Consider the following 13,833-nt stretch of genomic DNA (forward strand, 5'->3'; position numbering starts at 1 on the left):
TGGCCAATAGATTTTGGAAGACATGAATTTGCACTAGTTTCAAGCTTAGACATCAAGAGGCCTTGAAGTTTCAACTCTTGCTGCTTTTGGGAACACTGCAACCATCACCATATGAATAAACCCAGGCTAGCCTTCTGGAGGTTGAAAGACATTTGGCCCAATTATCCTTGCTGCCCTGGCCAACAGGAAACTAACCACCAGACAAGTGATTGAGGCGACGGACTGCCAGTTGACTGCGATCAACATGAGTGAGCCCTGATGAAGCCAAAACTACCCAGCTGAGCTCTGCCTAGTTTTCCAACCCACAGAATTGTGAGGTCAGTAAACAGTTGCTGTTTTACACTTCTAAGTTTGGAGGTGGCTTGTTATGTAGCAAAGCAAATTAACACACTGTAACTGAGGGTTGAATGGATAGGAATAACTCAATAATTATTTGTTGGGTGGTTGACTAACCATTGTCTAATTAGGATGTCAATTTCTCCCACTCCCAAGTGAAATTCAAGTAGGTGATCTCTACAAATTCATCATGTGTGACAATGAATAAGGCTCAATGGCCATAAGAGTAATAATTAGTATTTTGTATAATTTAAAACTAAAAATATTATTTAGCACTCTGTATTTTCAAGATAAAATTCATTTAAAACATGTGACTATCAAGAACATTTTCCAAGTCTTTTCTGAGAGTGCTTACTTTTATTCCATAAAAATACACAAAGAAATACTGATACTTTGTATATGTAGTTAATTAACTTAGGGAGAAGATGAAGCTCAGAAAATTTAAATAACTGAGTGTCTTATCCAGACTACCTGAATCTGTCCATTTACCAGTCTTATGCTTTTCAGCAAGTTTTGTTTCCTCATTTGTAAAACTGGGGTAAAAACAATGTTAGCAACTTCATAGGATTATTGTAAGGGCTAAATCAGATAATATGTGTAGGCATTTAAAGTGGTGACCTGGCATATGGTAAATACTGTATTAATGTTGGCTATTATTCATATTTTTATTAGGAAAAACATTAGTGGGCATATGATTGGAAGCTCATATTTCAGAGGTTTCCTCTTAACAAAGTTTTGTGCTTCCAAGTCAAGGTTTTTTTCACTATATGTGCTGTATTTGTGTTATTCAACACTGAAGCCCTTAGCCAAATGTGGCTATTTACCTTTAAAAAATTAATACTAAATAAATTAAAATTTTACTAAGTTACACTAGCCACATTTCAAGTGCTGGATAGCCATACGTGGTTATGAGGTCTGCTTAACTCCAAAGTCCAGGGTTTTGAGTACTATACCCCTCTAACTGGGTGTCTGACTATGCTGGCTCCATTGGTGTCCATTCAACCTCACTCTAAATAGTGACTATGAAGACATGCATTACCCCTGAGAGCTGTCTCTTGGGGAATGGAAAACCTCTAAAGAATATGGAATAGATGTGTGTGTGTGCTTGTGTGCTTAGTCGCTCAGTTGTGTCCAACTCTTTGCAACCCTATGGATGGTAGCCTGGCAGGCTCCTCTGTCCATGGGGATTCTCCAGGCAAGAATACTGAAGTGAGTTGCCATGCCCTCCTCCAGGAGATCTTCCCAACCCAGAGATTGAACCCAGGTCTCCACACTGCAGGTGGATTCTTTACCGACTGAGCCATCAAAGAAGCTCATGGAATAGACGAGTAGAAGCCAACTCTCAGTATAAAAAAAAAAAAAAATGTAATTCTACCAATATGTGGGTCAAGAGGGCAAATTCAAACAAGAGAACAATACTAGATACCTGGGAAAAAATAGTCTCTTCTTCTCCAAGTAATCATTCAGCCCTTTCTGGATGTCCTCCAACAGAAGGTTGGCTTCTTGAAGTCTCTCAGCCATCCGTGGCTGGTCCGCTGCCATCAAAACCCTGGTATCTTTCACCTGGGTTCCATAAAAAGGTGATAATCATCAAGAGGTCCCAGATTCTGAGACTGATTACTGTAATGAGTGTGTGACTAGTGCATCAATTAATGACCCTCCTAGCCTAATCACCTCCTAATCCCACAAGGGTGACTGCTCATAATAATACCCTTTTGCTCTGTCCATGATTGAATGGGCTGGGGTTGGGCACCTAAAAGCAACAAAGCCAATTATATTTTAACTACTGGGATTGTGGAATCAGACCATGATATTCTATACTAATCTGCTCTGGCCCCTTGAACATTTGTTAAATAACTGAGTAACTAAATATAGTGAATTATTTGAATTCTAAAATTATTCTCGATTTATAAGCTTTATTATATTATCCTGTAACAAATAAAGTCTTATATCTCATGAGGAATGGGAGCTAAATTATCTAAATTTAAATAGTTACCTCTATGAAGTTGGGACTTCAAAAGGCCATTAATTTTAATATTTGCTATTCCCATGTTTGAATTTTTAATAATAAATAACCAGAAATTTAAAAAAGTATAAAGATATTGAATTTGCAAAAATCAGCTTAGGTAAAATCCAGTTTACTTATAGATTTCAAGAGACATGGTAGGATTGCATAATGAGGAACATCTATATGGCATCACACATTCCTGATGGTAAGATGTGCTAGGGAGTGAAAACTCACAGCTTGGGACATAAGTGATTTCCAGTAATTATCAACGATGGCAAATTTCCTGCCCTCTTCTGGCATCTGGGCTATGATGTCCTCTGAACTGAAGATTGGTTCCAGGTACAGCCAAGTGGCTTGGCACTTTAACCAGGCATCCAAAATTTCCTGCACACGAACTAGCTTTTCTTCCCATTTCTGCAAATTTAGCATTTCACATCTGAATCATTAACATGCCACTATGCATCACAGACCCACTGACTAAACAAATGGTGCATTCATTAACTTATTCAGTCATTCACTTGTTCCACAAATACTTACTGAGTGACCCCTATGTCCTGGTCACTCTTGTAGGCAAAGTGGATACAGCAATGAAAGAGAAAACAAGATTCCTTATCCTTATAGAGTTCCTAGTGGAATAATCACAACAACAACAATGCTGCCAATTAACTGAAAGCGTTAGCTCTGCTACAAGCTTGTTTAAAAAATTTACACTGGAAAGCATCCTGAAAGAGATAGTTAAAAAGTTAAGGTTCATCTTAACTTTTTAAGGGATAATAAAAAAAACCAGGAATAATAAAAAAAAAAAGTCTAAAAAGGAATAATAATAATTAAGAAAAAACAAGCCTAAAAAGGAATTTTAAAAATATCCTGATTTTCAGGGTCATCTTAAAAAACAACAATAACAATAATAGTTTTAAGGCTTCCTCTGTGCCAAGTGATGGTCCAAGTGCTTTATGTAGGTGAAAACCAATTTAATCCAACAGATTCACAAGGGAGATATTATTATAAAACTTGCTTTACAGATGCAGAAACTGACATATTCAAGTAACTGGTCCAAAGTCACACAACCAATAAGGGACAGAATCAGAATTTGAACACACTCAGACTCGAGTCTACGTCCTTAGCCTATTCTACTTCTACTACATCAACTGGAGGCTAACCTCCAGTAGTTTACATTCTAGATTTCTAAAACCGATAAGATACTTTCCAAATGTATTTTTGTTCGCTGTACTCAAAACACTTATCTTCTCTTTTAGCAGACTGTCGCAAAAGCTCAGTCTGCCAGACTGTTAAAAAGGCTTACTTGGTTATTGCTTTCAGTCTTTATAAGTTTCCCTGGTGGCTCACTTGGTAAAGAGTCTGCCTACAACATGGGAGACCCAGGTTCAATCCCTGGGTGGGGAAGATCCCCTGGAGAAGGAAATGGCAACTCACTCCAGCATTCTTGCCTGGAATTCCATGGACAGAGAAGCCTGGTTGGGCTACAGTCCATGGGATTACACAAGTTGGACACAGTTGAATGACTAACACTTAGTCTTTTGTTGTTGCCGCTTTTCATCAAGAGAAAGTGGATTTTCTTTTTAATTGAACTTAAAAATCTTCTTTTAGGACTTCCTTGCAGTCCAGTGGTTAAGACTCCACGCTTCCACTACAGCGGTTGGGGAACTAAGGTTCTACATGCCTCGTGGTATGGCCAAAAAGTAAAAACAAAACAAAAACTTTCTGCTCCTCCAAGAAACCCAGAGCCTAATGGGCCATCACAAAACATTTAATCTCATTTCCTCTTACCCGGCATTCAGTTTCTATTGGTTTGACAAATGGAGAGCCACACATGGTCTGGGTTTTTATCACATGATCATCAAGTAACAGTTGAATGTCATCAACTGCACACAAGATGCTTGTATCCTGCAAATAAAAATGACCCACCCTGTTAAAATCAGACCTCTTTCCCACAACTTTTCATACTGATCCCCAAAGGACTCACAGCTCAGATCTCCACCTCTGTGGGACACTATGTCTTATAGCAGAGAGAGTTTTCTATTTTCTACTTTGAAAATATTCTTAAAGACTTTTCTACCTCCTTTGCAGAAAACAAATGTGGTTCAAACCTAGATCTGCAACTAGAATCTGCTGTCTGGAGGAGAAAGAGTTCTGTCCTCTTCTCTGTGTTTCTGATTTTCTGTTCACTTGCTTTCCTGGCTTCCTCGGGTAGAATCAACTGCTAATCTGCTTAGATTAGGTTTCATTCCCAAACCATGTGCCCCAGGGCACTACAGCAAACTCACAGCAAATAACTTCAGTTATTTTAAAATAAAATACAAATATTTTCTTTTAATGTATATGTACTTTTTTCAGTTATTAAGTTGATTGGGGCACAAATATTTAAGTTTGTCTGAACTCAGTTACTTCATAAGCAAAGCTGTTAAGTATTTCTTTGGGGGGAGGGAACCATTTTAAAAGTACTCAGATACCAATAGCACCTTTTTTTGGCATATTTTACTAGTAGTTAGGGTTACTATGTCTTAAAAGTTAGTCCTTGTAGATGGACTTCTCTTCTTGGGCCATGTGGCAAGCAAGCTGATAAGGGGCTGTCCCCCTGTGGTAGGTCTGGTCTTTCTTACTCTGTTTTCACTTCCTTCAGGCTTATATCTGGGTGGTTAATTTGGAGCTAGAATATATTTTCTCATCCACCTTTTACCAGTAGCTCTGTAGTGGGAGGTAAGTCCAGCTATTTAATAAAGTGGTACCTTGATTCTTATTTTGCTGTTGACCATTGCCTATAGCTACTTCAATCAAAAACTCTGAAGACTGGCCAGAAGTAACTGAGCTGTTATCAGGTTCCTCAACTTAACTCCTCAACTCAGCCCCAAAGCCTCTATCTATCTAATCCAATCAGATCATGTAACACCTTTTGGCCTGGTCTTTCTGGGAGGGGCCCCAGTTTTCCTCCCTTCCATTGACTTGTCTACAGTTGTTAATCAAATGAAATCAAGGCATTGAGAGAAAGAGGAAAAGAAGTCACAATGGATGACATGCAGCCTGGGAGACAGGGAAGTATGAGAGCATTTAGGGTTTTAGTTCTCAATTCACACTGCACTTTAAAAAAGTCAGTCAGTTCAGTCAGTCAGTTCAGTTGCTCAGTCATGTCCGTGTCCATGAATCGCAGCATGCCAGGCCTCCCTGTCCATCACCAACTCCCGGAGTTCACTCAAACTCATGTCCATCGAGTTGGTGATGCCATCCAGCCATCTCATCCGCTGTCATCCACTTCTCTTCCTGCCCCCAATCCCTCCTAGCATCAGGGTCTTTTCAAATGAGTCAACTCTTCGCATGAGGTGGCCAAAGTACTGGAATTTCAGCTTTAGCATCAGTCCTTCCAATGAACACCCAGGACTGATCTCCTTTAGAATGGACTGGTTGGATCTCCTTGCAGTCCAAGGGACTCTCAAGAGTCTTCTCCAACACCACAGTTCAAAAGCATCAATTCTTTGGCACTCAGCTTTCTTCACAGTCCAACTCTCATATCCATACATGACCACAGGAAAAACCATAGCCTTGACTAGATGGACCTTTGTTGGCAAAGTAATGTCTCTGCTTTTGAATATGCTATCTAGGTTGGTCATAACTTTCCTTCCAAGGAGTAAGCGTCTTTTAATTTCATGGCTGTAGTCAACATCTGCAGTGATTTTGGAGCCCAAATAAATAAAGTCTGACACTGTTTCCACTGTTCCCCCATCTATTTCCCATGAAGTGATGGGACCAGATGCCATGATCTTCGTTTTCTGAATGTTGAGCTTTAAGCCAACTTGTTTACTCTCCTCTTTCACTTTCAACAAGAGGCTTTTTAGTCCTTCATCACTTTCTGCCATAAGGGTGGTGTCATCTGCATATCTGAGGTTATTGATATTTCTCCCGGCAATCTTGACTCTGGCTTGTGCTTCTTCCAGCCCAGCATTTCTCATGATGTACTCTGCATATAAGTTAAATAAGCAGGGTGACAATATACAGCCTTGACGTACTCCTTTTCCTATTTGGAACCAGTCTGTTGTTCCATGTCCAGTTCTAACTGTTGCTTCCTGACCTGCATATAGGTTTCTCAAGAGGCAGGTCAGGTGCTCTGGTATTCCCATCTCTTTCAGAATTTTCCACAGTTTATTGTGATCCACACAGTCAAAGGCTTTGGCATAGTCAGTAAAGCAGAAATAGATGTTTTTCTGGAACTCTCTTGCTTTTTCCATGATCCAGTGGATGTTGGCAATTTGATCTCTGGTTCCTCTGCCTTTTCTAAAACCAGCTTGAACATCTGGAAGTTCACGGTTCACATATTGCTGAAGCCTGGCATGGAGAAATTTTGAGCATTACTTTACTAGCGTGTGAGATGAGTGCAGTTGTGCGGTAGTTTGAGCATTCTTTGGCATTGCCTTTCTTTGGGTTTGGAATGAAAACTGACCTTTTCCAGTCCTGTGGCCACTGCTGAGTTTTCCAAATTTGCTGGCGTATTGAGTGCGGCACTTTCACAGCATCATCTTTCAGGATTTGGAATAGCTCAACTGGGATTCCATCACCTCCACCAGCTTTGTTCGTAGTGATGCTTTCTAAGGCCCACTTGACTTCACATTCCAGGATGTCTGGCTCTAGGTGAGTGATCACACCATAGTGATTATCTGGGTCATGAAGATCTTTTTTGTACAGTTCTTCTGTGTATTCTTGCCATCTCTTCTTAATATCTTCTGCTTCTGTTAGGTCCATAACGTTTCTGTCCTTTATCGAGCCCATCTTTGCATGAAATGTTTCCTTGATGTCTATAATTTTCTTGTATAGGAGACAGGGATCAAGACCATGCCCAAGAAAAAGAAATGCTAAAAAGCAAAATGGCTGTCTGAGGAGGCCTTACAAATAGCTGTGAAAAGAAGAGAAGTGGAAGCAAAGGAGAAAAGGAAAGATTTAAACATCTGAATGCAGAGTTCCAAAGAACAGCAAGGAGAGATAAGAAAAAATTCAGGGGTGCCTTAAAAATACAGAATCCCAGGCCAGAGTAATGTTGTGATTTATAGTAAGACAGATAATTGGCCTCTGTCCCTGTTGTTGGCACAGCTCCTAAAACCCTTGGAATTTCCTAAGGGATGACAGAGATTTTGTTTTCTTAATGAGGTGGCTTTTGTACCACATCTAAGGTGGGGAGTTGGTTGTCAGGAGAGTCAACCCTGGGATTAGAGAGTTGGAACTTTTAGTCCACCAACTTGTCTCCTGGCAGGGGAATGGGGATGGAGAGTGAGTTCAATTACCAATGGCCAATGATTTAGTCAATTATGCCAAAGTAATGAAGCCTTTATAAAAACTCAAAAGGAGAGTGGTCAGAGAGCTTCTGAGTTGGTGAACATGAGATCTGGGTGAGTGGCATGCTCAGAAAGAGCATGGAAATGCCACACCACTCCCCCATACCTTGCCCTAGGCATTCCATCTGGATGTTCCTGGGTCCTATATCTTATAATAATCCAGTGATCTATTAAGTAAACTGTTTCTGAGTTCTAACAAATTAAATGAACCCAAGGAGAGACCTCCAATCTATAGCTGGTTGGTCAGAAGCACGATAACCTGGGCTTGAGACTGGCATCTGAAGTCGGGGGTGAGGAGAATTGGCAGTCTTGTAGTCTTAACCTATGGAATCTCTGGGTAGATAGTGTCTACTTACAACTGAATTGAATCGTAAGGCACCCAGCTGGTGTCATATACTGCATGGTAGTGTGGGAGTGCTCCCCAGCCACCCTCAACACAGGCACATTGGAACTGAGTGACCAGAAGGAGTACCAGGGTTGAGATGCACTGCTTAAAGAGCCAGTGCCCTGCATTATATGAATTTCTGCCTGTTGCCTCACCTAAGCAGCAAGCTCTCCTTCTCATGGCCCACCCCAAGAACAAGACAGCCTCTGAAGATGGCTGAGCAAACATTTCAGGTTTATGCACTCTATGAACTTATATATTTTCTAGAAGCACCAGTGAAAAGAAAGTGTACAGCCTTGCTCTTCAAAATGTGGGTCCAGAGACCACAGCTTCAGTATTACTTGGGAGCTTGCTGGAATTGCAGAACCTCGGGACTCAGCTTAAGCTTGCTGGATCAGAACCTCCACTTTAGAAAGACTCTCAGGTGATTCCTGCACTTAATAACACTTGAGAAGTGCTGAGTACTGTCCACCTCAGTTATATTTCTGAGGGACCTGGGGTGCCTTCCCTGGGAGGTGCTAATTCGGGAGGCTGTTCAGCTCCTTTTCAATAGAAAGCTTGTTGCTCTGAATTAAAAGGCCTTTCTCATTTGAAAATGCATCCTTCCATGGTGTGTGGAATGAAGGCTGACTGGCACAGGAAGTCAGACAGGAGGAAACAAGCTAATGCAACAGCATAGTGGTTATAGACAACAATGCTGTATTAAAAACTACAAAGCTGCTAAGACTAGACCTTAATTATCCTACCACAGAAAGGAAAGGATAGGTATGTGACATGATAGGGGTGTTAATGGTAATCATATTGGATGGTAGTCATAGTGCAATATGTAAAAGTATTAAATCAACACGTTGTATACTTTAAACTTACAAATGTTATATGTCAATTATGTATCAATAAAAAATTTTAAGACAGATTAGAGATCCTTCTTCCTTGATTCTCTTGCTATTTTGAATCCCTTCTGTAATTTACTACATAATAAATGGGCTGCTCTCAGGGGGCTGAACTGTTGGACTGAGACTCACAGTGTCCCTGTACTTCACAAAGTTGAACGTCATGTTAACCCAGTCTAACTTCATTTTCTCCAAGTTTTTCTCCAGAGAGTATTCCTTACTGGCAGCTGCACCGATGGGCTCCAGTCTAAAGAGGAGACAGAGTGATAGTAACATCAACAGAGGAGGCATCAAAAATACATCAAAGGAGGAATTTCAGCTCAGCCATTAGAGAAATTTAAAAAGCCTTTAATTTTATAAAAAGTTTATCATCCTACTCTAATATTTACCAGTATCTCCAATGTTTTGCAGGGTTTCTTTACCCTTGGCACTATGGACTTTCGGGGCTATATTAAAGGCTGAATTGTATCTCTCCAAAAATCATACTGAAGTCTTAACCTCCAGTGCCTCATAATGTGAGTTATCTTGTTTGGACATGAATAGTTCTTTGCATGCTAAGTCACTTCAGTTGTGTCTGACTCTGTGTGACCCTATGGACTGCAGCCTGCCAGGCTCCTCTGTCCATGGGATTCTCCAGGCAAGAATACTGGAGTGGGTTGCCATGCCCTCCTCCAGGAAATCTTCCTTACCCAGGGATTGAACCCATGTCTCTTATGTCTCCTGCATTGGCAGGTGGGTTCTTTACCACTTATTTGGGAAGCCCAAATAAGTCTTTGAAGATGTAGTTAAATTAAAATGAGGTCATATGACTGGTATCATTAAAAAAAAAAAAAAAGTATTTATTTATTTAGCTGTGCTGGGTCTTTAGTTGTGGCATGTGGGATCATAGTTCTCCAACCATGGATTGAACCTGGGCCTCTTGCATTGGGAGTGCGAAGTGTTAGCCACTGGACCAATGACTGGAATCTTTATTGGAAGAGGAGATTAAGATACGTACATAGAGGGAAGACCATAGGAGGACACAGGAGCAGGCAGTCATTTGCAAGTCAAGGAGAGAGGCCTTAGAAGAAACCAAATCCCAGCCCTCAGTCCCTATCCCCTGCCCCCACCCCCAAGAAAAACCCCTTTGACCTTAGACTTCAAACCTACAATTGTGAGAAAGTAAATTTGTGTTGTTTAAGCCAATCGGATTATGGTATTTGTTACAGCAGCACTAGAAAACTAATACAGGGAGATAATTCTTTGTTGCGAGCAGCTGTTCTGCACACTGCGGGATGTTTAGTAGCATCCTTGGCCTCAACCCACTAGATGCCAGTAGCTGACTCCCCTAGTCCTCACCCCTTGCCAGTTGCACCAACCAAAAATGTCTCCAGGTGTTGCAAAGTATCCCCTGGGGGTGCACATCCCCAGTTGAGAACCACTATTTTAAGCATTAAAACAAGATCTTTTTTCCATTTTCATTTACTCCTTATTCCTATTTACTTCAGAATTAGTGGGCTTCCCAGGTGATATGAGTGGTTAAGAACCTGCCTGCCAGTGCAGGAGACTTAAGAGACGCAGGTTTGATTTATTATTGACTTCTTATTCAGATCTTAGAACTTCTGTTAATTTATATGATGGCTTTTTCTCCACTTTCTGTCCATACTTTTAAAAAACATATCTGATATTTTCCTGATGCATTGGCCTATCCATGGAACAGCCCCTCTAGAGGTTACATAGAAAGAGAGACATAGTGAGAGAAGGAGAAGATAAATTCCTTTCTTCTTCTTTCTGCAGGAGAGCTAAATCCAGGTGTGGCTGAAGAACTGGGAAGCAGAGTTCTTGGAGGGAAAAGGAAGGATTATTCTGTCTGCCTCAGCACTCTCTTTCATTGTATCCATCTGATCTTTACATACATTTTAGCAAACTGAAGCCCAGAGGAAGCAAGTGACATGTCCAAAGCCACATATACAGCTGCAGAGGGCCAGAACCAGGTCTAGATACCAGTTCCTCTGACTCCTAATCCAGTGTTTCTTTCTCCCCAACTATGTACTTTCTGCCCTCTCTATCGGAGGAGCAATAGAATCACTCACATGTGGTCAGCCAAACAGGGCAACTGAGTTGAGCTGAAAACCCAAATTTAGCCTCACGGAGGGAAGTAGAAGAGGCATGGATAATGCCAGATGAACACATCAGCAGCATGGTCACCATCCTAAATGTGACCTTCTCAGGAGACAACTAAATTGAGTGAGCATAAAGAGAATAATAAAGGCAGGTGTCAACCCAGATGAGTATGAGACAAATAGGCTGGATGTGTGGCTGTGACTAAGTCACTTGACAGGCCTTCAGTCCCCATTTGCCCATATCAAAGGTTTTGGTATAATTAAATAAGACAAAATGCTTGGAAATGTGCCTTATGACTTATGATTATGCAGATAATTGCAGGAGGGGATTACTAAGGTTGGGAGTCCATGAAGTATATTAAATTGACCTTATCCAAATGCACTGTTAGTCACTCAGTCATGTCTGACTCTTTGTGACCCCATGGACTGTAGCCTGCCAGGCGTCTCTGTTCATGGATTTCTCCAGGCAAGAATACTCGAGTGGGTAGCATTCTCTTCTCCAGGAGATCTTCCTGACTCAGAGAGCAAATCTGGGTCTCCAGCATTGCAGATTCTTTTACTGTCTGAGCCACCAGGGAAGCCCCCTAACTAACTGTGGGCTGTGATAAAACTACCTTAACTACAGAGAGTGAGCTATAGAGGGCACCATACCTCACTAATAGGTGGTAGCTGAGAACTTAAAAATTAAGTCAGTTCAGGTTACATGCCTTATCTCATAATCCTCACAATAACTCTTGATCACCTGGTTATTATTATTATTTCTATTTTACAGATAAGGAGACTGGGCACACAGAGGTTAACAACTTGGCCAAGGCATTACCACTTCTGGATCTGTCACAACTGAGCCCGGTGGCGAGAAGTGTGGCAGGATGCTGTGTACTTACTCACGCTCTGTCTCCAAAGGTGGGTTTATCTTTCAAGGCAGTAAAGAGTAACAATTAAGGCTCTGAAGTCAGCTAGCCTGGGCTCAGGTCTTGGTTCTTGCGACCTCTGGATAGTTACTTAATTTCTCTAATCAATTTATTTTCTCATCTGTAAAACGTGACTAAAATTACCTAGAATATTAGGTTGTTGTGATGGATAAGTTGGCCAATACATATAAAATACTCAGTGCAGCATAATTATTCTAGAGCTGCTATTTCTTCGGAACATCTTACTGGGGAAAATGAGGCCCTTTAATAAAATTACATAAACTTGGTGAAAATGCATGTGTCCAATCCCAAAGAAAGGCAATGCCAAAGAATGCTCAAACTACCACACAACTGCACTCATCTCACACGCTAGTAAAGTAATGCTCAAAATTCTCCATGCCAGGCTTCAGTAATACGTGAACTGTGAACTTCCAGATGTTCTAGCTGGTTTTAGAAAAGGCAGAGGAACCAGAAATCAAATTGCCAACATCCGCTGGATCATGGAAAAAAGCAAGAGAGTTCCAGAAAAACATCTATTTCTGCTTTATTGACTATGCCAAAGCCTTTGACTGTGTGGATCACAATATACTGTGGAAAATTCTGAAAGAGATGGGAATACCAGACCACCTGACCTGCATCTTGAGAAACCTGTATGCAGGTCAGGAAGCAACAGTTAGAACTGGGCATGGAACAACAGACTGGTTCCAAATAGGAAAAGGAGTATGTCAAGGCTGTATATTGTCACCCTGCTTATTTAACTTATATGCAGAGTACATCATGAGAAACACTGCGCTGGAAGAAGCACAAGTTGGAATCAAGATTGCCGGGAGAAATATCAATAACCTCAGACACGCAGATGATACCACCCTTATGGCAGAAAGTGAAGAAGAACTAAAAAGCCCCTTGATGAAAGTGAAAGAGGAGAGTGAAAAAGTTGGCTTAAAGCTCAACATTCAGGAAACGAAGATCATGGCATCCGATCCCATCACTTCATCGCAAATAGATGGGGAAACAATCAAAACAGTAACAGGACTTTATTTTCATGGGCTCCAAAATCACTGCAGATGGTGACTGTACCCATGAAATTAAGAGACATTTACTCCTTGGAAGAAAAGCTATGATGAACCTAGACAGTGATTTAAAAAGCAGAGACATTACTTTGCTGACAAAGGTCCATCTAGTCAAAGCTATGATTTTTCCAGTAGTCCTGTATGGATATGAGAGTTGGACCATACAAAAGGCTGAGCATTAAAGAATTGATGCTTGTGAGTTGTGGTGCTGGAGAAGACTCTGGAGAGTCCCTTGGACAGCAAGGAGATCCAACCAGTAGGAAATCAGTCCTGAAGATTCATTAGAAGGATTGATACTAAAGCTGAAGCTCCAATACTTTGGCTACCTGATGCAAAGAGCTGATTCATTGGAAAAGACCCTGATGCTGGGAAAGACTGAAGGCAAGAAAAGAAGTAGGTGACAGAGGATGAGATAGTTGGATGGCATCACTGACTCAATGGACATGGGTTTGAGCAAACTCTAGGAGACAGTGGAGGACAGGGAAGCCTGGCATGCTGCAGTCCATGGGGTCGCAAAGAGTCAGACATGATTGAGCGACTGAACAACAACAATAAAATATTATAATTTCAACACATAATCACTATTTAAAATAGGTATTTTGCTTTTTTTTTCCTTAATAAATCTTTGAAGGCCAGCCTTTATTTACACGCTCAGCACAGCAAATTCAGAAAGGCTACATTTCAAAGGCTGAGAGGCCACATGTAGCAAGCTGCTCCTGTACTGCACAGCACTGACCTGGAGTATTTGTTAAAACACAGATTGCAGTGCTCACCCCTTGAATTTCTGATTGAACA

At 41.0% G+C, this 13,833-nt stretch overlaps 1 protein-coding gene across 1 annotated transcript in view; it reads right to left on the minus strand.

Moving 5' to 3' along the window:
* DNAH3 (dynein, axonemal, heavy chain 3) overlaps nucleotides 1-13,833 on the minus strand; it is a 249,802-nt gene that overhangs the window by 173,687 nt on the left and 62,282 nt on the right. Inside the window, exons 23-26 of the mRNA XM_010837413.1 lie at nucleotides 9,088-9,202; nucleotides 4,133-4,249; nucleotides 2,579-2,758; nucleotides 1,763-1,899 (exon numbers count right to left, since the gene is read on the minus strand). Of these exons, the coding sequence (XP_010835715.1) occupies nucleotides 1,763-1,899; nucleotides 2,579-2,758; nucleotides 4,133-4,249; nucleotides 9,088-9,202 (549 nt within the window). The remainder of the gene's footprint in view (nucleotides 1-1,762; nucleotides 1,900-2,578; nucleotides 2,759-4,132; nucleotides 4,250-9,087; nucleotides 9,203-13,833) is intronic.

Source organism: Bison bison, unplaced genomic scaffold (assembly GCF_000754665.1).
Source record: "Bison bison bison isolate TAMUID 2011002044 unplaced genomic scaffold, Bison_UMD1.0 scf7180017864072, whole genome shotgun sequence".
In the NCBI taxonomy this organism is placed as follows: Eukaryota; Metazoa; Chordata; class Mammalia; order Artiodactyla; family Bovidae; genus Bison; species Bison bison.